At 32.4% G+C, this 25,974-nt stretch overlaps 1 protein-coding gene across 1 annotated transcript; it reads left to right on the top strand.

Moving 5' to 3' along the window:
• The first annotated feature begins 1,040 nt into the window (after positions 1–1,040).
• On the top strand, positions 1,041–23,301 carry LOC111705517 (probable serine/threonine-protein kinase kinX). Its single transcript, XM_023478096.1, has 12 exons — positions 1,041–1,239; positions 3,862–3,990; positions 5,740–5,940; positions 7,435–7,483; positions 7,798–7,844; positions 8,027–8,293; positions 10,529–10,679; positions 13,878–13,937; positions 21,270–21,338; positions 21,816–21,872; positions 22,042–22,079; positions 23,227–23,301. Exons 2-12 carry the CDS (start codon positions 3,886–3,888, stop codon positions 23,299–23,301), a joined length of 1,119 nt encoding a protein of 372 aa, XP_023333864.1. The 5' UTR covers positions 1,041–1,239; positions 3,862–3,885.
• The last annotated feature ends 2,673 nt before the right edge of the window (positions 23,302–25,974 follow it).

The raw sequence follows: 25,974 nt of genomic DNA on the forward strand, positions 1-25,974 counted from the left end.
TTCTTCCAATTGTCATGCACCCTGTTCTTCCTTTTCATAAAATGAAAATGACACATTAGGTAGGGTGCTGTAGTGCGGGGTGGGGTGGGGGGTAGTGGACATTATCCCCCTGATCAAGAACTGGGAAATTGATTATCTAACTTCCCCTCGTCAATGTTGTTATCTATATACATCTTTACTTTTATATATTTACAGAAATAGTAAGTACTAGGTTCTAGTACTTTATAAAGATATATTCCTGGTTTTTAAAGATATATTCCAGGTTTATAAAGATATATTCCAGGGTAATAAAGAGATATTCCTGGTTTATAAAGATATATTCTAGGTTTATAAAGATATATTCCAGGTTTATAAAGATATATTCTAGGTTTATAAAGATATATTCCACGGTTCTAAAGATATATTCCAAAGATATATTCCAGGGTTATAAAGATATATTCCACGGTTCTAAAGATATATTCCAGGGTTATAAAGATATATTCTAGGTTTATAAAGATATATTCCACGGTTCTAAAGATATATTCCACGGTTATAAAGATATATTCCAGGGTTATAAAGATATATTCAAGGGTTATAAAGATATATTCCAGGTTTTAAAGAGATATCACAGGTTTATAAAGATATATTCCAGGTTTTTAAAGAGATATTCCAGGTGCATAAAGAGATATTACAGGTTTTTCATAAGATATTTTTCAGGTTTTTGACATTTTTGTTAATTGTTTCTTTGATCCGCCAATTAGGCGTAATCCCGCAAAGTTATACAAAATGAAAATTATTTCGCATAACTGAACGTATATGTTGGAAACCCTAGATGTTTCTAATGTTAGCTACTTCATCTGACGTTATTATCTACTCGCGACGACCTTTTATATAATTCAATAAGTTGCTATTTCATCAAAAAGTTTGTTAAAAATTGTTTCTTCCTTTTCAAAACATATTTGATTAAAAGATATATTTAAGTGACATCTTGTAATTGAAATGAATCATTCTGTAGATCAGAGTTTTAACCTTAGTGGTCTAAACTATTCTGTTGTTTTCAATCAGGTCGAATTCTTCATGTCTTCAGTTTTCATATTCTCCGGAGTGTAATGTTCTGAAGTTGGTTGTTCATTCTTCCGTAGCCAAGTCTCATTTTTCGGAGCCATGAGTTAGATTCTCCGCGGACACGCAACCAGTCCTTCACCGGAGACCCAAACAACAGGAGTTAATCCGCGGCAACGCACACCAATCAATTAATAGGTAAACACGTGTACACTCAACACACTTGATAATTTCGCACATTTTCCCCCACTAAAGTTAGTAAACCAAATTGCTAGGGGGGAATTGTAATTTTAGGAAGACAGGAGAAAGGTTAAACTTTGTTGTATCCTTGGTTACGTAGTATATGATAGTATAGTTTTCCCTTGCATTATATTAGTTCAATACATTCTTTATCAGGATATATCATTACAAGTATACACTGTCAAACTGTATTTCAAAGTTTTTATATCATTTTTCACGTACATATCTTACATACAGCTGGTTACCCACAAAGAATGAGACTGATAACACTATCTGAAACTTACAACATGAGGGTCCCAAGGTTGAATATTAACTATTTATGATTTATTAAATGCTTTGGCAAAGAAAGAAACAAGTTTACAGTAAACTGAGGTAATCATAAGTTTAAGGAAACAGACAGTATAAATTCAGTCGTCTATGAGGTCTCATCCTTTGTGGGTAACCCTGTATTTAAACCACTTAGACCTCAACAGGAATAAATATGATCTCTTAACGTATTAAATGCAAAATCATTAAAAAAGTGCACGAATGTATTTTGAATTATATAGTTTAATATCTATAAATTTGATCAGAGCTGAAAACTTTAGAATGGAATATCCTTAATCCCGATCGGTTAATTAATCTGGAGATTAATAACAAGAGAAGAACAAGCATTATTTAATCTGGAGATTAAGAAAAAGAGTGGATCAAGCCTTAATCCCGATATCCACTATTCAAAAGTTCCCAGCTCAGAGCTGGGAACTTTTCAATGTTGGATATCGGAATTAATGCTTAATCCACTCTTTTTCTTAATCTCGAGACTAAATAATGCTTGTTCTCCTTATATTATTAATCTCCAGATTAATTAACCGATCGGGATTAAGGATATGGCTGAAGAAACTGTGTCTTTACAAACTCAAATTTTCTAACCCCTATATCTTTGCAACCTGGTAGTGTAAACCTTTGATATTTCCTACATAAACTATTTGACCCAACAGAATTAATAGTTTGTCATATCTAGAGTCTTCGACATCGGGTTGCAGAGATATAAGGATAAAACGTGAAGCCTGACAGACAAGACTATATTTCACGTTATTTGCTTGGGACATGTTTAAGGGTTAATTTTTATGCCATAACAAAACTGTTCTTTGTAAATAAATATCTATGTTTTTTTACATTAACAAAATTATTCAGTTCTTTCTGATCCGTTTTTACATAGTTGGTTTTCCTCATTTTTAGTATTTCAATCTTTACAATAAATCTTTGCTTGACAAGAAATATGCTTTACATTTATATCTAAATCATTGAGCTTTTTCGGATTCGTTTGTAGAAGTTTATTCTTCCTGATTTTATAACATTTGTTTAGATATAATTGTTCATAAGTTTTATTACCATTCATAAATCTTTCTTCTTAATTGATAATTTGCTATTATTACATAGATTAATTTACTTTAATTAAATACATTTATTTGCGCAATTTAACGCCAAAAATATCTTTTAATTTAAGAAATCTTTCAAATAGATATTTGATATTTATAATTACAGGGGACATTAGTTACACTGTATTAAATATAGTAGTAAACCCTATATTTGTAAGCCTGAACACACCTAGATATTACGTTGTACATTGCGTGATTAAGTTGTATCTTGTAAGACAGATACCTGAGAATACTGATAGAGTCGTATCCAGTTTGATATTGACTGAAGTATTATTGAGTGACCCTGTAGTTCATGATTGAGTTGTATCTTTTAAGACAGATACCTGAGAATACTGATAGAGTCGTAACGGGTTTGATATTGACTAAAGTATTATTGAGTGACCTTGTAGTTCATGATTGAGTTGTATCTTGTAAGACAGATACCTGAGCATACTGATAGAGTCGTAACGGGTTTGAAATTGACTAAAGTATTATTGAGTGACCTTGTAGTTCATGATTGAGTTGTATCTTGTAAGACAGATACCTGAGAATACTGATAGAGTCGTATCCGGTTTGATATTGACTGAAGTATTATTGAATAGTAAAGTTCTTGATTGAGTTGTATCTTGTAAGACAGATACCTAAGGATACGGAAGGTTATACTTGACTAGGTACCGATCTAAAAGACTTTGTTGGAGTAGGGCATTTACTACACCACAACTAACAATTTTTCTTTATTCTTATACATCCTCTGGTAGGGATCGTATGTAAAGGAACTTACAGAGTTTTCCACAAAGGATAATATGACGATTCCCAAGGTTTGATTAGGTATTTTGCTTCGAATATAACCTTTAAATGGCATATTAAATGTTTTTGCAAAGAAAAAAAAACAAGTTTACAATTGTACAGAAGGAATCATGAATTTAAGGAAACAGTTGTAAGTACTCTTCCTTTGTTGGTATCCATGTATCATCTCATATAAATTCAACGAATTATTTTTTTAAATATTGACGAACGCAAATGCTGTGTAGCATGTTAGAAATAGAAAAAAAACACTAAATTTATCAAAAACGTTTTTTAAATACCAAAAAAATATGGATTCATAATTCTATCCTGCTAAATTATTTTTTCCATCTATTGTTGAGAATTAAAAAATGTTAAAAACTGGAGAATGCGTTTAAAGGGAAGCTGGAGCGTATGCGGAGGAATGGAGGATGTGGTGTACATGAATGGAGGTTTGGAGAAGATAATGGAGAATGGAGAAGGAGAGGATGGACCGAAGAAGATCTCAAATGGATCTCACGTTTTGAAAGTAAGAATAATCAAGGATTTAGTTCAATACTCCTTCCATTTTTATGGTTTGTTTCCATTTTATAAGTTTTAGAAGAACTATAGTCAATAATAACAAAAAAATAAGGTTCTGTATTTCTGAACAGGGCAGGCCAGGAGGGCCGGTGTTACGTTAAATAACGGTCCGTGCGTAAGATAATGTCGGTCTGAAATTTCAAATTTTCAAATAAATTTAATTGATCCTTTTATATTTTACGTTTAATTATTACATAGTTCTTACTTGTGAAATGTGGAAAAGTTAAATATCTATGTTTTCAATTGGTTGAAAGGACATTCGTAGATATAACGTTATTTCACATTTTACTACATCAACAAACTTATAAAACAATTTGTTTATCAATGCATTAATAATTTTACTTTATGAGGAAGTGTCAAAATCAAAAAGTGCGATTTATACTACCTGGGTTTTACCTCACACCAGGATTACAATCCAAATCTTGTTTGTTTACAATGAAACTATAGAGCTTGCCTAATGTACGTTAAAGTGTGGCGGACAAGTCGTCCTCCTTTCTAAAAAAGCAGAATTTGACTAGACCTGTGCTCTTTACATTACTTCTATAACACTCTTATATTTTCAAAGATACACCTAAAACACAACCTTTAAAATTAGGAATTATAAACTTAAACTTTAAAAGGTAAATAGAAATTTGTTCGAAATTCACAAAATGTGCCACACAAATCTCTGTTTTTCTGTCCCTAAATTTTGGACCCATAAAAGTTATGAATTTGAATACTCCAATGAATTGTGCAGTTGATGAAAAATCCTAAATAGACTGTAAGCTTAATTTCAAGTGACCTTCTGCAAGCAAAGATTACAATGTCCTATTTACAACATTAAACTTTCAACTGTTATCGAGTAAAGCGAGCTCTGTGTATAAATCTCTCAAATAGCTGTTGAATCATTCTAAAACAAGGTGTCAAGAAAGTAACTTAATGATATTTCTTAACTATATATATAACAGCTAGCAAACAAAGTGTTTAAGAAGGATATGTCTGACATCCTTAATTAGTTTAAAAGGTACTGTTGTGAATGGAATGTCACTTGAAATTACGCTTACAGTCCCTCTAAATGTGAATCCTTGAATATTTGTATTTTCATTAATATTGGACTTCATATTTCTGCAATCTCATTCTTCAAACTTAGCCTTGCAAACTTTCCTTCAGCTTTCAGGATCAACAATTCATCAATTCAAATTTGGCAGTTTTCTGACTGGAGTTATTGAAAATAACATGCAATTATCAAATTATGGGGGACTCGTTTACATTTAGTTTATTGTTTTAGGGAGTTTGGAGTAGGGGGGGGGGGGGGGTTATTCTTTGTTTTGATAATTCAAAAAAAAATCAGACTATTCCAAAAACATAAATCTTACCCAAAAGATCTTTTTTTTCGTATCAGATGTTTCATTTAATATTTCAGTTTTGTACCCAGATGACATTGTTTATTTGTTTATTCAGGAAAAAGGAAGAACAATTTATTAATTATTATTAACTTTAAGATGAACCCATATTCTAATGTTGAACTTATCAAAAGGAGTTAAAAAATACAAGCATTTAATTCGAATTTATGAACATAATTTTGGGAATGTAAAATAGTGTGAGATGTTCATACCAATTTATAAATTATTTTGATCATAATGTTCGCAATTTTGAAATGCTTTTAGTAGTTAAATATCACAAAATGTTATGTATTTCTAACATAGTGCACTTTTAGGACAAAGAGAATGATGCAGTGATAGAAAATGGGCATACAGACACTGCCGGTGAACCAGGAATAAAACCTGAACCGGAAGTAAAAAATGAGCCGGAAGTTATTCCTGAACCGGAAGTAAATAATCCTGAACCAGTGGTTGAACTCGATCCAATAGCTGAACCTGAACCTGTGGCTGAACCAAACTCAGAAGAGGAACAGGAGGTAAAATCATGTTAGTCTTATCTGTAGTAAATCTATATATGGAAATACACTGCCTTCGTATTTTACAGTATTCACAACAGTACTATTAAACCCTTACTGTTATCAATAATACATAATATGGACGTCTTATAACGTCTTTTTTCTAGCTTGAAAAGTGTTTACTTTTTATAAATTATCCGTTGTTTCTGAGATAAGAAATTGCAAAATACTTTTGTAGAGAAACTACAAATAAAAAATTAACAGATTTCATAAACAAAAACATGGATTTGTAATTCGTACCATGGATCAGACAACGACAAGCTACCAATTGACAATTACATGCCTCCTAAAAATGGAACGTCACTTGAAATTACGAAAAATAGTACCTTTAAGTACTTAAAAATGGCTGATTTCGAAAATTTTACATCTCCTCGCCTTTATTTATTTATGAATGTTATTTTGTATTTGAATTTTGTATCTTTGAATATTGTAAAAAATAATGTATAACAGATCTAAATATCTGCAAATAATGTAACAGATCTATATATCTGCAAAATTTCAAAAAAATGTTTTCTGAGATCAGTGTGACCTTTGTTAAATAGAACATGTAAGTTCTGAGGCAAGTTGTCAATATGTTGACAAATAATTCATCAAAACTGCGCAGATACAAACATTCATACTGCAGAATCTATAAAATATGTCCAAGGCTAATAGAACATGTAGTTCTGAGGCAATTTGTCAATATGTTGACAAATAATTCATCAAAACTGCGCAGATACAAACATTCATACTGCAGAATCTATAAAATATGTCCAAGACTAATAGAACATGTAAGTTCTGTGGCAAGTTGTCAATATGTTGACAAATAATTCATCAAATCTGCGCAGATACAAATATTCATACTGCAGAATATGTCCAAGGCTAATTGAAAATGTAAGTGGGTTGTAAAATGAAACTAAAGTCAATGACCTGACATAACCTTACAGTTTGTCGGTCTCACGCACCTCTACCCCTTTAGTAAAAGTAAATATTCAACCTATATAAAGCATAAAGTCTGACTGCGTCAACCTTCTTGCACCGGCTAGTCCTGTCCATAGAGCTAAGTACAGTACAAACTGGGACCGGAAAGGTTGCACGGCTCGGAAATTTAAATATACTACGGCTGCCCAGTGCCCGTGGTCTAAAAGTTGATGCATTATATGTACAGATCTATGTAAAAATCAATGTGAAACATAGCTGTTACAAATATAAAAATCCTCAGTTGTTTTCTAGATTCATTGAACATGCAATAAAATTCTATTTCAAATTAGAATATCAAATCATATATTTATTACAGTAATAGTAAATCATAACAGTTATTAACAAAATATTAGTTCATTTTTTCTACAAAGCTCTCCTTTGATCCTTCAGATATCAATAAAATTTTGAATAAATAAATAAATAAATAAATAAATATATAGGAAAGATTACAACTATTATGGTGTTACAATTATTTTACAACACAGTTTTTTAAAGGTAAAAGAGGAAAAAGTTGAAGAAAAAGATGAGAAAGTTGACGAAAAAAGTAAGAATTTTAGTTTTATTTTACTTATTTGTTAAAAATATTTTAAAGAATTAAAACCTAGTTCTACAGAAACAACATTAAAGTAAACTAGAAAATTATAAACCTTTATCAACACTGTAAAATAAAGCCAAGGACAAAACCATTTAAATGTTAAGTTCTAACATTTCAAGGGTTTGTTAACTTTTTTCAAATAATTATAATTGTACCTTTAATTTTATCTTGTTGTATGACCCATTGAGAAATTCTCAACTCTTCAGCAAATGAACTCCATAAACACAAAAAAAATTCTTGAATCGTCAAAACTCTTATTATAGCTCCCATCATAACTAATGGAGAAGAGGAGAAAACTGAAGATTCAGAGGTTAGAAATCGTTTCGTTTTGGTTATTTAGTTTTTACTTTAAGATTTGTTCTTAAAAGTACTAGAGCTTTACATTATCATATTAATAGAATAAGATGAGCTACTTTTTCCTGTATTTTGTTGTTTTCATTTTAATTGTTATTCTTTCTATTTCCCCCACCAAGCTACTTAATATTGTTCAAGGAAAAGAAAGAGTCTGAGGACCCCTCCTTGACGTTCTCCCAAAACGAAGAATCTGTTCTGGCACAATCTGAAAATCCTGCACAAGATAAAGATCCCACAAACTCTGATAATCCTACACTATCTAATGATCCTCCCCAAGCAGAAACCGAGGATCCAACACTTGAAGATCCTTCAAAAGCTGGTGATCCTGCACAAGCTGAAGATCCTTCAAAAGCTGGTGATCCTGCACAAGCTGAAGATCCTACCGTAACTGAACCAGTTGAACCGGTGAGCATATGAAAAATCAAAGGGATTGAGTCTTTGCCACAAACTCTGATTTTCTAAACCCTATATTTGAGCAACCAAATTTTGTAGACCTTAGGTAATTGAAACTATAAATTCTGTCAGCTCAAAAAATGTTAAAATTTTAAATATCACAGGTTTGCATCATCAGGTTGCAGAGATATAGAGATTAGAAAATTCGAGATTGTGGCAAAGAATCAGTTCCTTTGATAAAATGGAACTCATAGATAGTGTAAAGCGAGTGATAATTTAGCGTAACATTTCAATTTTGCCAATTAGCATAAAAATTCGCGAACTTTATTCTCAAGACAACGGAAGTGGGAAATTATCATACTTAATTTTAAGTTATAGGTAGGAAAGGACTTGCGTCTAATTCCAATATCTTTGCAACCCAAATCGGAGACCTCAAATATTTCAAATTTGCAAAGATATGGGAATAAGAAAATTTAAGTTTGTGGCAAAAGCCTAATTCCTTTGATGAGTAATGGGTCTGTTATGGTTGTTAAATTAGGTAACTATATTGTGCTTTGATGAAGAAGATAATAATTCTAAATGCAAAAACCTTTGAAAAAACAGATTTCAGAAAAAAGTCAAGATTTAGCTAAGAGAGTTATTAATCATGTTAACAGTTTAATACGCGACAGACTGGTACATTTTTGTTATACCATTAAGCAAAAAGGGGAAAACGTATTATTCACGGAAAAAGTTACAAAGCCATTTAACAATAAGTAACTTAATTAAGAATCAATTAGATCAAAAGTATTTATCAAATCGTTGGGATAAAAATTGATTTTAACCGAATGTATAATATTGTAAATCATATTATTAAATAATCGTGAAGAGGTATCCCTGAATCTGGTGCAAAGTGGTTTAATAACTAGTATTCCTAATTTCCTTGGAGAAAAACATTCGGGGGGAGAATAGACTTTGATTTATCGATATACAGAACTTAGTTCTAGTTGCTCTGGGGACTCCAGGTATCTCGGTATACAGAAATACAGGTATACAGGTATACAGGTATACAGGTATACAGGTATACAGGTATACAGGTATACAGGTATACAGGTATACAGGTATACAGGTATACAGGTTTACAGGTATACAGGTATACAGGTTTACAGGTATACAGGTTTACAGGTATACAGGTATACAGGTATACAGGTATACAGGTACACAGGTATACAGGTAAACAGGTATACAGGTATACAGGTATACAGGTTTACAGGTATACAGGTATACAGGTTTACAGGTATACAGGTATACAGGTATACAGGTATACAGGTATACAGGCATACAGGTATACAGGTATACAGGTATACAGGTATACAGGTATACAGGTATACAGGTATACAGGTATACAGGTATACAGGTATACAGGCATACAGGTATACGGTTATACAGGTATAAAGGTATAAAGGTATAAAGGTATACAGGAATACAGGTATACAGGTATAAAACATAAAATGTAAAAAAAGTTCTACAATAAACTATAGACGTCATGTAAAGGAACATGTTGTGAAAAAAAATTAATCTTATCATCGAAAATAAGTAATCTTGTTCAATTTTATAGTTTCTACTTTCTCATTATTCACAAAGATTTGCGCAGATTTACTAGAATTATTATTGAAAAGACGACATTTGAAGATTTGAAGAAATCTGCGAATAAATTCAAAGAAAATAAGAAATTAATATAATAATGAAAACCAAATAATCGATTTTAGCATTGATTTATTGACAAATTTCTTTAGAGAAATATGTTCCTAAGCATCTAATTAGATTACTGTATAATTTTTACTTTATTTTTTGTTGTCGTTATTTAATAATTTTAAAAAAACTAATTCTGAAAACGTATCCACCTCCAAAGTAGGAGTTTTGAACGTCGAATTTGTGCTCAAACTCAGGCTTGACAGGTCTTTAAAAAGTTTAGTATGTCTCAAATGAATCCGAAAGAAGTTTTCCACAACACTGCATACTCAGTTCAACTACCTTACATAGCCGGTCACTCCCTTTAATAGATTTGTCTGAAGAAGTATGAATTACATATCGATGTTTATAATTAGAAAACTAATTATTTTCAATTGTCCGGTTTATCTACAATTATCTTCCAGATTATTTATAAGATCTAGGATAAACTGGGTTTCTTTGTTCATCGAGCATAGCCATCTTTGCACGGACAGTCACTTAAATTTACGCTTACATTCCCTTTAAGTGATTTCCTAGGTTGAAGTTGAAGAACCGGTTTGTGAAGAGAAAATAATAAAACCGGTTGGAGACCAGGCGGAAGACGACATTAAAGAGAAGACGACAGAACGCCCCCTAACAGCTACCTTACGGCCAGAAGACGTTAAAACTGATCAAATTAAAACTTCAGGTAAATTCGAATCACGAACATTACTTTTCTTTGAAGGTTGAGACATCAAGACGACTCTGAAGAATTGATTTAGTATTTGTGTCACATTCATGGGGTAATGTTACAACGTCTATACGCAACATCCTCTATACTGAACTTCCGCCCTACTAACTTTCTGACCTATTGCAATATCCAACCTACGACAGTTGTAGGTCGGTTCCACATTTTAATTTTTTAATCCGACCTACAGGCATGGTTCAGTTCTAGTCATGTGCATAGCGAGGTAAGATGTACTCTTTTTGTAGGTCGGATTTAAGCTCTTTTTGTAGGTCGGATGTACACTTTTTGTAGGTCGGATGTACATTGTTTGTAGGTCGGATGTACACTTTTTGTAGGTCGGAAGTACTGTTTGTAGGTCGGATGTGCACTGTTTGTATAGGTCGGATGTATGCACTTTTTGTAGGTCGGATGTACACTTTTTGTAGGTCGGATGTACTGTTTGTAGGTCGGATGTACACTGTTTGTAGGTCAGATGTACACTTTTTGTAGGTCGGATGTACACTTTTGTAGATAGGATATACACTTTTTGTAGGTCTGATGTACACTTTTTGTAGGTCGGATGTACACTTTTTGTAGGTCGGATATACACTTTTTGTAGGTCGGATGTACACTTTTTGTAGTTCGGATTTACTGTTTGTAGGTCGGATGTACACTGTTTGTAGGTCGGATGTACACTTTTTGTATGGTCAGATGTACACTTTTAGTAGATCGAATATACACTTTTGTAGGTCGGATGTACACTTTTTGTAGGTCGGATGTACACTTATTGTAGGTCGGATATACACTTTTTGTAGGTCGGATATACTCTTTTTGTAGGTCAGATGTAAAATTTTTGTAGGTTGGATGTACACTTTTTGTAGGTCGGATGTTCACTTTTTGTAGGTCGGATATACTCTTTTCGTAGGTCGGATGTTTGCTTTTTGTAGGTCGGATGCACACTTTTTGTAGTTCCGATGTACATAAAACATCTTGAACATGAAAACTTTAAACTTTTCTTCTCACAAGTGATATTTCAAGTCTAAATAATGTTCACTTATGTTAATGTTTACATACTTATCAGAATGCTTCTTCCTATATATATCTAAAAGATCGATATTACAAAAAGAAGTTGTTGAAAATACAATACAAAATTCAATGTGAAACTTTTCTATTCTCTGCTCATGCTTGTTATAATCTAAAAAATGTATGTCAGTTAAAATATTTCATTTTACTATAATAAACTTTTAGTTTCTAAAAGATGAGCAGAGACCCCAAGTGTTGTGATTTTGCAACTCTATAATTAAAAATGAAACATGAAGTTCTTCCCGTGATATTTACGAGAATTAAAATCTAAAAATTCTGGCATTGCATTACTCGAGTTTAACACGATAGGAATATGCAAGATCTTGCACTGGTTTATTTTGCTACGTCTACAACATGTTGTGTATTATTTCAGGGTTAGGTTAGGTTAAAACAATTTCTGAGCGAGCGCGGCTGCTTTTAGTTCAAATTTGAACATGAAAAAAGTTCAAATGAACAAAAAATAGTCTACAAATTTTTTGTTTCTGCAAACTATTTTTCATTTAGACTCATGAATTTATTTGAATTTATTTTTGAAACATCTGTTTTATGTTTAAGTGTAAATCCGACCTACAATTGATGACCATCCGACCTACAAAAGTGTACATCCGTCCTACAAAAGTGTATATCCGTCCTACAAATGCATATATCCGACCTACAAAAGTGTAAATCCGACCTACAAATGCATATATCCGACCTACAAATGTGTACATCCGACCTACAAATGCATATATCTGATTGTAAATCAGACCTACAATCGATGACCATCCGACCTACAAATGTGTAAATCCGACCTACAAATGTATATATCCGACCTACAAAAGTGTAAATCCGACCTACAATCGATGACCATCCGACCTACAAATGCATATATCCGACCTACAAAAGTGTAAATCCGACCTACAATCGATGACCATCCGACTTACAACTGCATATATCCGACCTACAAAAGTGTAAATCTGACCTACAATCGATGACCATCCGACCTACAAATGTGTACATCCGACCTACAAATGCATATAGATCCGACCTACAAAATGGTAAATCCGACCTACAATCAATTTGACCATCCGACCTACAAATGTGTGCATCCGACCTACAAATGCATAAATCCGATCTTAACAAAAGTGTAAATCCGACCTACAATTTCGATGACCATCCGACCTACAAATGTGTACATCCGACCTACAAATGCATATATATTCGACCTACAAAAGTGTAAATCCGACCTACAATCGATGACCATCCGACCTACAAATGTGTAAATCCGACCTACAAATGCATATATCCGACCTACAAAAGTGTAAATCCGACCTACAATCAATGACCATCCGACCTACAAATGTTTACATCCGACCTACAGTAGGTCGGATCAAACAAAAGTTTTTTGAATTAAGGTGCAACTGACCTATAGTTTAACAGACCTACAGCAGCTAAAAAACAGCTGGAAAACCACGTGGAAGTAGGTCAGAAGTGTAATATAGAGGATATGCGTAGGTCGAAAAATACACCACCCATTCATGGCACTAGTCGTAGTGTTAAATCAAAATTCAACCTCCAGAAAGTTGTATCTAAATGATCTCAATGTATCTAAGTGATATCAACGGTTATTTTGAAACAGATTATTTATCACACAAGTTGGATTTCGTCTTCTGTCTTAAATTTATTTTAATAATCTAATTTATGATTTTTGAAAGATGGAAATATAAGATCTTAAAAACAAAGACCGAAATAATTCCGTACAGTCGTCTCTGTAGTCTGTTCTTTGGAGGGGGCCCAGTGGTGTCCAAGTTTATTTGATTACTCACATTGTTATCCACAAATGATGAGTCTTCAGTGACGACTGCACGGACATTAAACTGTCTTTTGTAGTTATGATTCCTTGCAGCTGTAAGATTACAGAATTCAAAACAGAACTCACAATTTAATCTTAAGGTTGTCATATTTTAAGAGTTTCAGTTCGTCTTTACAGTCTAATGCTTTGTATAGAACTAATATCCGAAATATTGACAAGATAAGACACACATTTTTTTAAGATATTTTTTTTCTATTTTAGATATTTTGGAGTGGTTTATACCCAACTAACTTGATTTATTAAAGGTAGAGGAAGACCAGCTCGGAGAAGCTCAATGAAAATGAATCCTAAAACTCCGGAACAAGGTAATAAATGAAAATGAAATTATCGTCTCGTAAACTTTTTCAGAAACTAATTTCCAAAAGTGTTTAATGGTTTATCATTATTAAAAAATGGCAAAAAAGGTAATGTCTGATTCACAATGGTACTCTTGAAAGCTTTGTCTGATCAAGTACGATTTACATATAACTATTTATAATTTTGAAAACTGCTTATTTTCCACTATGGTTTCTTTACAAAAGGTACTTGCGCATTTCTACATAGTGCAGGAAAACACATAGGAATTGTCACAAATTAACACTTTTAAACCTTTAAAAACCACATTATTTATGAGAGGTTCCAAGAACAACGTAAGAATTGTAAATCTCTTGATCACAAAGCTAAGAATCATGATTATTGTAATCTGTTCTTCATGGCTCTAAAGTTTGTTCTGTCTGGAACTAAGTTGCAGGAGGAGGAGGGGGGGGGGAGTAATTCCCCCATGGTCGGGTCTAAACATGATACTAGGTAGTTACTGGGGGAATTTAACCAGGAAAATTAACGACTTTTCAACCTAAATATTTTCCTCAATAAATTCTTAAGGAGTCTCTTTCTTAAAGTTAAAAAGGATTAGAATTATTCAATATAGCATTTTAGAGGTCAAAACTTTTATTTTATTAAGGTTAATTCCTTACAAAATAAATAATCCGGTGGCCGAATTTAAAGAATTTGAGCGGCGGTTTAAATTTAAGCCACGGCTTAAATATGGTTGGTTCCACTTAAAATTGTATCAAATGTTTCAAGATTTAAGCCGGCGCTTAATATAAACCGGGTTTTGGCAGATTTAAACCGCGGCTTAAATTCTTTAAATTGCATCTCGGAAAAGATAATTTAGAAAATTGTCAGGATTTGAGTCTTACCTGCATCAAACATACATTTCTAATCCCCAAAACTTTGCAACCGGATGGCGTAGACCTTTGAAATGTCAAAATTAGATTATTTTAGCTAACAAAATTCATAAATTGAAAAATTTAAGGTCTACAACAATGGGTTGCAAAGATATAGGGAAAAGAATCAAGGTTTGTGGAAAAGACTCGATTCCTTTCTAACCATTTCAAAGATTCAAATACAGGGTGTCCCGCGAAACATGACAATTGATACATAGTTATGAATGTTGTGTTCCATATACTCTTGTTTATATCCAATAAACGTCAACACGGCTAAACTGTACTCTCTTAATTCTAGTTTGTATCCAATAAACGTCAAAACGGCTAAAATGTACTCTCTTATCTCTGGTTTATATCCAATAAACGTCAAAACAGCTAAACTGTACTCTCTTATCTCTGGTTTGTATCCAATGAACGTCAACACGGCTAAACTGCACTCTCTTATCTCTGGTTTGTATCCAATAAACGTCAAAATGGCTAAACTGTACTCTCTTATCTCTGGCTTGTATCCAATAAACGTCAAAACGGCTAAACTGTACTCTCTTATCTCTTGTTTGTATTCAATAATCGTCAAAACGGCTAAACTGTACTCTGTTATCTCTGGTTTGTATTCGATAAACTTCAAAACAGCTAAACTGTACTCTCTTATCTCTGGTTTGTATCCAGTAAACGTCAACACGGCTAAACTGTACTCTCTTATCTCTGTTTTGTATCCAATAAACGTCAAAACGGCTAAACTGTACTCTGTTATCTCTGGTTTGTATCCAATAAACGTCAAAACGGCTAAACTGTACTCTCTTATCTCTGGTTTGTATCCAATAAACGTCATAACAGCTAAACTGTACTCTCTTATCTCTGGTTTGTATCCAATAAACGTCAACACGGATAAACTGTACTCTCTTGTCTCTTTTTTGTATCCAATAAACGTCTAAATGGCTAAACTGTACTATCTTATCTCTGGTTTGTATCCAATAACGTCAAAACAGCTAAACTGTACTCTCTTATTAGAAGTTTAAATCGAAGATGAGCGCGAAGCACCCTGTCCCTGGACGCCTAGTAATGGCAGACAAAGCTTCATCATGACTTTTAACTGGCTGAAGGCATTCTCAAAAGTACAAAAACAATGTTTAGATTTCTCTTTAACTATATAAGTTTCGTTTCTAAAGCAAAATATTCGCGTGATCATTGCATTTATATCTTAAAGATAATGTTTAATGTCTCGGGAATTTGAAATTAACGGACCTTTGATATTTCAAACCTTAAATTCTGCAATAAATCAAATAGATGAGAAAGGTAGGAGTTTAAAAATGGTTTATTTTGCGACCAAGAAATTAGTTGGTGCAATTGGGAGTGATTGTTAAGTTTGTGATGAAAGATTTCATGTATTTAGAAAAGTTAGAGTTTAAATTGAATTATCTAAGAAAAATCGCTTCTGAAGTTATTGTAGAACAGTAGGACAGTAGAACAATAGAACAGTAGAACAGTAGAACAGTAGAACAGTAGAACAGTAGAACAGTAGAACAGTAGAACAGTAGAACATTAGAACAGTAGAACAGTAGAACAGTAAAACAGTAGAACAGTAGAACAGTAGAACTAAAGAAAATATCATAAACCAGTCTTAATAGTTTTTCCCCATGCAATCATCAAATTAGGGGTTCAGGGCACTTTACAAATACTGTAAATGAAAACAATTTAAATAGTGAGCAAGGAAAAATGAACAAGATTAAAATTCAATTCCTTAATTTACTTAATAATCAAGATTGCAATGCCTTCTAAAGGCAATGCAAATTGCATTTAAGAAGTTTTTAAACGATTTTCAATATTGTTTCAGTCATTTAGATGTTCAAGTTTTTATTTTAGATAAAAGTTAACATTTTTATTTTTATTTTTATTGTTCTGAAATTTATATTTCATGGTTTCTTGTGATTAGACATCGATCAAATGTAAACAATTATCAATTTATTTTTCATATTTAGAATAACAAGGGCCAATTAACAGTATTCATCTGTTATTTTTAAAGTTTAAAAACGGAGAGTTTGCTTTAAATATTTTTTTTAAATTTAATTAAAAGTGTTTAAAATATACTTACGTCTCTTACTCTATTTTTGACGGATCTTGAATGAGAGATAAAAATATGGCTGAAAATATTCCAATACAGACAGGATGTACTTCGTTAGTTTTACGTGACAGAGGGAGGGAAGGCACAACACATCATTTTTTCCTCCGGACCATAAATACGTTCCAACTCACTAGTATTCTTTCCGACCACACCTTTTTTCATCCAGGCGTTGCTTCTTTGCGTTCAACTGTATTTTGTCTCTTATAACACTATTTTTCAAATTTAGGGAACGTCATGTTATTCAACATGGGTTTATTTTGTTTAAAATGCATTTAAAAAAAAAATCGAATTTGCGAGCCTCACCTATTTTTCGTCCGGACCTCAGACTTTTATGTTGTTTTGGAGTTTTAAAAAACAAACTTTTGCCTAACAGTTATCTTCCTACTCCATAGTTTTATGGGTCTCACTGTATCATATCAATTTGTTTCCTTATCTGGGAAGCCATCAAAAGTGAATCGTAACAACGTAATATATTCTTTTTAAAGTAAATTAAACTAGAGGTATTTAGGTTGAAAGAAGGAAATAATCGGTTAAAACTTTTTATTTTTCGTCTCCCCCCCCCCCCCCAACCTCTCATAAATATTTGAAAACAAAACAATTAAACGGGGAATTTGATAAGAAACTTCATTCTAAAGGGTCATCATTTAAAAACGAGGGTGCAGGAAAGAATCCAAGAAAAGTCCAAGAAAGTATTTAGAAAAAAAAAGTTCTCGAAATAAAAACACTTAAAAAAAGTCCGAAATTTACTCAAGTCCTTTGAAAAAAGTCATGGGAAAAAGTCATACTAATTTTAACAGAGACTTATGTATCGGATAAATAAACATTTTATTTCCTTCAAAATAATTTGCAGTACATTTGCAGTACATTTGCAGTACATTTGCAGTACATTTGCAGTACATTTTTATGACTTATTTCCGCAAGACTTATTAGTGCCAGAAATTAGAAATTTTTTCAAAATACTTTTTTGATTGTGACTTTATTAAATGTTATCACTGGGAACACCATGGGGAATTTCTCTGAGGTTATGTTTCACAGAAATCATACTGTGCTTCTTTTTTTACCAACTCTTTTTTTATTTTATTTTTTTTTGGGGGGGGTTGGATTTTTCAATTATCGTTCAATAGAAACACCGGATAGAATCAAAAATAGTTCTATTAAATTTATAATTTATTTTTGTTTGGTACGTACACTCCTTTTTAAAATGTAAAAAGTTTACTAAAAAAGTTTTCTGAAATAAAGGCCTCAGTTTTAGCACTGAAAAACTTCTGTGGAAAAAAAGTCGTAGAAATAAAAAGTCTCTGAAAAAAATCCTACCATTTTGAGACTTTATTTTCTGGGATTTATTTTGGTTCCAGGATTATTTTATACAAAAAAAGTCCTCTTGTAGTGGAAAATGTGTGGGAACAAAGAATGTTTTCAAATGAAAAAAGGGTCTTGATATTAAAATAACACCTGGCAAAATTCAATTATTTCAGGAAAAAGAGTCCCAGGAATTTAAAACTCAGGATTTATTTCTAGTGACATTTTCTCCTAGGACTTTATTACCAATGCTTTGATTTCCAGGAACTCTTTTTATGAGACTTTCTTACATAGATCCTTTTTTCAAAAACGCCGGTCAACTCATTTTTCATAATCTATCTAATAAACATCATTTTCCTCTGGTTTTCTATGAAAGCAAAGTGCATTTATTGGAAATATTTATGGCTCAATAATAATGAATGAAAAATAGATAAAAGTTAGATACTAAAGCTTTTCTTTAAAGCTTTGTAATTATTTCGTGTACTTAAATTCAAACAATCCAACCCAATAAATCAACCAAACAGCAAAAAACATGACAGTCGTCTTTATCTCATTTTTCGTTGTGTGTTAAAGGGTGTGAATGAAAATTATAAAAAACGTGAATCAAAATATCAAAATTTTCACGATAAAAGAAACAATTAGAAAGAATTTCGACTTGGACAACTTTATGAAAAGAATTATTTATCTGCTTAGAAATTTAATTTTCTAGAAAAGGTCGACTCATAATACCCCATAAACGCCCTTTGAGGCGTTGCAGACTGCAATTGGGGACGAGTGCTACGGCTTGAATGGGCTATGGGGCTGAACGCCGCGACTAGAACAGGATGGGGCCGAGCGCTGCGGCTAGGACAGCCTCGGATAATTGCATATTTGGGAAGTTGCCACTTTGGAAAATACCCTTTGAAAGTTGTCACTTGGGAAAATACCTTTTGGAAGTTGCCACTTTGGAAAAATCCTTTGGGAAAGTACCTAACATCGAAAAAATGTACATGCCAAGAAAGAGAACCATCTTGAAGCGTTGAATTATGTATAAAGCTGAAAACAAAAGATATTCAGCGTTAAGGGACCTAGATTAAGGAACCTAGATTAAAGGACCTAGATTAAGGAACCTAGATTTAGGGACCTAGATTTAGGGACCTAGATTAAGGGACCTAGATTATGGAACCTAGATATAGGGACCTAGATTAAGGGACCTAGATTAAGGGACTTAGATTAAGGAACCTAGATTAAGGGACATAGATTTAGGGACCTAGATTAAGGGACCTAGATTAAGGGACCTAGATTAAGGGACCTAGTTTCAGTGAAATAGATTAAGGGACCTAGATTAATGGGAACTATAGATCGCGTTTCATAAATTGGAGATCGAGGTCGCTAAACTCCCTACCCGTACCGCCTGAATCAAATCCTGAATCTTTAACTTTAAATCGAAAATTAAGGATTTAAACCGGTGTTAGGTAATTCAGCGACCTTTCTCCAATTTATTAAATTCCGCCCCTGGACCCTGCTAAAAGTGAGCGTTTTTTTTACCTAAGTGTCTAAAGTTTGAAGACGTGCAGCTTTTTGCTCCAACCGCCATCAGGTCTTTGTAAAATTTGTTTTCAGTTATATGTATTTAAATAAAGTAGTCATCTTTGTTTGGCTGTCTGTTTGTTTCTAAGGATAGAGAATAAAACATGACTCTTTTTAGGTAGAAAGTTACTATTTACGTCTACAATGCCTTTAAAGTCCTAGCTACGGGCCTTTCATTATTTTCTGTACAACTTTGCAAAAACTTTTTGCACAAACAAAATAACGATATGGCTGTATAGTTTCAGGCTTAGAACTTGATTAGGTTAGAAGGGTGCCGAAATACAATGCAGTGTAGCCCACAAAGGATGAGACTGAAAAGACGACTGAAGGGCGTACATATTGGGGAACCCTGAGTCCAAACTTGAAACAGTGAAACCCGGTGTCTTGAAGGGAATTAAGATGTCGCCTTTCCATTATTTAGGGGTTTTTCGTTCACAATAACCCTGAGGCTGAAGCCTAAAGGAGTTACGCGCATGCCGCGTTGAATGACAGAAAGAGAGGATTGGACATGAGGGGTCATATTTAAAGCATTTTTAACAGCTAAGACTTTAAAAAAATTAGATCGGTCATAGTTTTATGATTTTAGCTGGCTTATTCTGGTAATAATGTTCATAATTATATTAGAATATATATTATATGTTTTATTTTGATAAATTACCTTGACATATTATTGGTTAAAGAACAAACCTCTGGGAAACTTTTAATAGCTTTATATAATATAGAGTTCATGAGAGTTAATATAGAGTAGTTCATAGAGTAGTATATATTATAGAGGTGTTCATAGAGTAGTATATATTATAGAGGTGTTCATAGAGTAGTGTATAGTATAGAATTGTTTAAAGAGTAGTATATATCATTTGATATTATTCAAAGTCATAGTTACTCCTGCCATTTACCCGCGCTTGGTATTAAATAAAATATTGATTTTAGCTGAAATACCCTTGGAATCGAAAAAATCAAAATTTTGTTAGCCTTTCTTATGGGTTCCCCGAAAGATGTCAGCCATACTGTCTCTGTGGAAAGGGTGGCAAGCTTTTTTTGTCTAATAAACTTAGGTTTTTTGTGCTAAAAAGTGCTTCTAGTAGGTACTATGTCAATGATTTAAAAAATCATGTTATCATGTCATATAATATAAAGATACCAAGCTCATTTTCGAATATTAGTAGGGTTTTACTTGCGCGCAATTGCGGGCCCTGTAAATTCCGCGAAATTCCGTGCAATTCCGCACAATTCCGCACAATTCCGCACAATACGAGAACAGTTGCGAGCTATACCGCCCAGTTGCGCGCAATTCCGCGCAACGGAATTCCGATTGGAAACCCTAAATATTAGGCCTACTTTTGAAGGTTAAAACGGCATTTTAGAGCAAAATGTTTCATTGGTAAAAAGGCCTCAACCACACAGTTTTCTGAGACACCATGTATAATTTATATTCTATAATTTAGGTCGAATGCCTAATAGGTCTGCAAACTCTATGACAAGAAGTACCAGCGAATCTAGTAATATTGTTCATGGTATTTTTTAACACATTTTAGTTTAACACAAAATTTGTCGATGGACATAATATTATGCAAAATTTAAGTGTTTTACAGGTTGATGAATAGATAAAGAATCAAGATTTTTTTTATAAAAATGTTTTGTTATATTTTAATTGTAATTTTCAGAGCGCTGTGTGCGCGCCTTTTTCCTTCTTTAGCTATTAATTGTTGCTCTGATAGTGTCCATTTTTAATTTTCAAATTTTGGAGGATTTTTATATTTAAATTGGCAGATTTTCAAAAATAAATATTGTCTAACTTTTTTTCCAGGCATAATTGTCCAACTTTGACAGTCCATAGACTTTCCCTGGGGTGATGTGAGTTGCCGTAAAAAATGTTTACACCGATCGGTTCAGCCGTTTTGACGTTTATTGGATACAAACAGACAAACAAGCAAACTATACATATATATAGGATAAAAATAATAGTTAATATGATTTTTTTGTATGCATAGATTCCTGCTCTAGCCGACCACAGTCTAAATCTCGTCCCACCAGTCGGGAACGGAAACGTGAGTCCATATTTAAAATATCCACGTGTTGATTCTTAAATTGGAGAAACGACGCCATTTTTTTCCGGAAACAAAAATTCAAAATGGAATTTTTTCCATAAAATTGAAATTCTTTTTCAAAAATCACCATTTAAAAATAAATTTATATTTAACGAATTTACTTTTTTAGGGCACATAATAAACTACGAGGTTCCAGATATTAGCAAGGTAACATAAAAAAACATTAAAACTAGAAAATTGTAAATTTTCCTTCTTTGTAAATAAAGGTTTTTATTTTCGCAAATAAAAATGCAAAAATGAAAATGTATAAAAATGGAGGTTTTAAAACGAAAACGAAAGAAAAAAGAATTAATTTTCTAATTTTAACCAATTAACTTTAAGAAGTGGTGGTGGTACAATATCATTGAACATGGGGGCTAAAAATAAGTTGAGCGTTTAAATTACAAAAATTGAGTTTGGTGTGTGTGTGTTACGGGGGGGGGGGAGTCTATAAAGATGACTATTGACCAGTAAGATTTTATACAATGCAATTAGCATCTAAAATAAAACAAAAATTTAAATATCATTACAAATCATAAAAAAATGAAATTTACAATAAAAAATCAAAAAAAAAAACAAGAACTGCTTTATTGTTTATTTTGTCCCTTCACTACTTTATTAAACTGATTTATGAAATAGGATTATCTGATCTTCCGAACTGTTGGATTTAATTAGACATTAGACATTAGACATTAGACATTTGACATTGGACATTAGACATTAGACATTAGACATTAGACATTGGACATTTGACATTAGACATTAGAAATTAGACATTAGACATTAAACATTAGACATTAGACATTAGACATTAGACAATAGACATTTAACATTAGACATTAAACATTAGACATTAAACATTAGACATTAGACATTAGACATTAGACATTAGACATTAGACATTAGACATTAGACATTAGACATTAGACATTAGACTTTAGACATTAGAAATTAGACATTAGACATTAAACATTAGACATTAGACATTAGACAACAGACATTAGACATTAGACAATAGACATTTAACATTAGACATTAAACATTAGACATTAAACATTAGGCATTAGACATTAGACATTAGACATTAGACATTAGACATTAGACATTAAACATTAGACATTAGACATTAGACATTAGATAATAGACTTTGAACATTAGACATTAAACATTAGACATTAAACATTAGGCATTAGACATTAGACATTAGACATTAGACATTAGACATTAAACATCAAACATTAGACATTAGACATTAGACATTAGACAATAGACAATAGAGAATAGACATTAGACATTAGAAAAATAATATCTTTAGGTTAAAGGAAAAGTAGACAATACGAACCCTGCATATAAACCTCCCTCTTCCAGTAAAAAAATAGGTGATGAATAATAAAAAATTATGATAACAATAATAATAATCATAATAATAATAGTAATAATAATAATAATAATAATAATAATAATAATAATAATAATAATAATAATAATAATAATAATAATAATAATAATCATAATAATCCCCCTCCCCTGTTGTCCTTGAATGAATTAAACACAGTGCTAACGACGCGCACTGTTGCACAAACAATGGTTGACTGCTGCATTTCTGCGCCCAGGGATTCCGTTGCACTTTAAAGGAGACATTAACGCGCTTTCACACAGTCAACTGATTAGGGCTGGGTCCAAAAGATTATTATTCATAATAAATTGTTTGATGTAGTTTTTATCAATTAAAATCTAATTCTCATGATAAATGATATTTTCAAAATTACTAAAATTCACTTATGAGATTATTTTGTTTTCAATAACATTCGTTATCTATATGAGAGAACCGGTTATTTTTGTATCGCCGTCATTACCCAAGTAACAAAAGTGAGGAATTTCCCCAGATTCTCCAACCCTGGTGACTTTCTTTAAAGAATTTCCGAGGAATTTCTCGAGAATCATTTCCTGTAACTGAATCCTCGGAAATTCTCGAGAAATTCCCTAGAATTGGTCCCCAAGATGAGAGATTTTTGTGGGATCACAGTTTTGTGACTCAGTTTGGAGAAATTCCTAAGGAATTCTTCGGAATTTTTTCTCACGAAATTCCTCAGAATTTCTCCAGTATACTTCTTTGGAAATTCATGAGAAATGTTTAGGTTTTGGTCACCATGTTTACAGATTTTTAGGGGAATTTATTAAGAGAATTAGTTTCGAGAAATTCCTGAAAATTTCTCCGGAATTTCACCCCAAGAAATTCCTGCGAAATTCTCCTGTATGCTTTTCCGGAAATTATTGAGAATTTCTCAGGACTTGGTCATCAAGTTTATGGATTTTTAGGAAAATCAAATAAGAGAATAAGTTTCGAGAAATTCCTGAGAATTTCTTTGGAATTTTTCTCAAGAAATTTCCCAGAATTTCTCAGGAATATTTCTCATTTTTTTATTTTTCTTGATATTTCAGTTGTCTGAATAAACAAAATACATGAAAACTTCAGTAAGATCAAAACGACTTAAACATTCTGACTTAAGAAGATACTTAAGAAGATACTTCTAAAAAGTTGGAGGGGCAGTATAGTTGTTAATGTATTCACAATTATTGAGCCTAAGTCTTGGTTAGTGAATTTACTCAGGAATTTGCTCAGAATATTTCAAGATATTCTTGAGAAAATCTTGGGAATAATTACCTGTAAATTCCCAGGAATTGGTTCTAAAGAACTTTTCTCTGGAAATTCCCAAGAATTTCCACAAATTTTGTCGATATTTTCTCTGGTTTTTCTTCAGAATTGGTAACGAGAAATTCCCTGGAATTGGTTACAAGAAATTCCATGGATAGAGTTATGAGAATGGGAAATGGGACAGTTTACACTGCATAATTTATTCGACTATTCAAAGTTATAGCTTGAGTCTAAAAGTCGTCTTCCTATTGCAGAGTTTTCTGGTTTTCATTTTGACTCAAAAAAGTGGAAAAAACATGGATCTTTAATTAAATTACCCCTATCAAAGCCAAAACGCAAAAGATTGAGAATGGAAAAATGTAATGTCTGCAATGTGCAAATAATAATGTGAATAGCACAAATTGAAAATTACAAGCTGTTATGATGTAAAGTGCATTGAATATTGAATAAACTGATAAATAGCTGTTCAATTAGACTTATGATCTATCGTAAATAAACCTTTATAATAAGTGCAATAACCGATGACGTTGATATCATAATTAATTTGATAAGGGGGATACAGAAAAATCATAATACAGAATACAGGCTATAGGATATAAGAAACAGGATACAGGGCATAGAATACAGGATACAGGATACAGAATACAGGCTATAGAATATAAGAAACAGGATACAAGGCATAGAATACAAGATACAGGATACAGGATAAAGAATACAGGATACAGAATACAGAACACAAGTCACAACAGTATCAGACTGCAGGTTGTGCAAGTTATATTATTAAAAACTAGATCCTAGACTTGAATATAATTGATCCTGAAACTAATTAAGTGTCTAGTTGCTTGTATTGCATGAAAAGGAATCTAGGTCAATAGATTATTCACTGTACTTCAGGAATATAAACAAATGCAATACATTCTTTCAACCAACCCAACTTTTTTAAACCAAGGGAACAATGTTAAAAACATTCTTTTAACCAACCCAACATTTTTTAAACCAAGGGAACAATGTTAAATACATTCTTTCAACCAACCCAACATTTTTTAAACCAAGGGAACAATGTTAAATATATTCTTTCAACCAACCAACCTTTGTTAAACCAAGGGAACAATGTTAAATACATTCTTTCAACCAACCAACCTTTGTTAAACCAAGGGAACAATGTTAAATACATTCTTTCAACCAACCAACCTTTTTTAAACCAAGAGAACAATGTTAAATACATTCTTTCAACCAACCAACCTTTTTTAAACCAAGGGAACAATGTTAAATACATTCTTTCAACCAACCAACCATTTTTAAACCAGGGGAAAAATGTGAAAGGGACTGTAAGCGTGGTTTCAAGTACCCTAGTCCTGATAAACCCTTTATATCTGATCAATGATGATTTGATCGCTTGTCTAGGTT

Source organism: Eurytemora carolleeae, unplaced genomic scaffold (genome assembly GCF_000591075.1).
Source record: "Eurytemora carolleeae unplaced genomic scaffold, Eaff_2.0 scaffold671, whole genome shotgun sequence".
NCBI classification, from domain to species: Eukaryota; Metazoa; Arthropoda; class Copepoda; order Calanoida; family Temoridae; genus Eurytemora; species Eurytemora carolleeae.

Coding starts and splice junctions, on each gene's coding strand:
- LOC111705517 (XM_023478096.1), top strand. CDS start 3,886: ATGGAGGATGTGGTGTACATGAATGGAGGTTTGGAGAAGATAATGGAG. Junction 3,991..5,739: donor ATGGATCTCACGTTTTGAAA/GTAAGAATAATC, acceptor GTGCACTTTTAG/GACAAAGAGAATGATGCAGT. Junction 5,941..7,434: donor ACTCAGAAGAGGAACAGGAG/GTAAAATCATGT, acceptor AGTTTTTTAAAG/GTAAAAGAGGAAAAAGTTGA.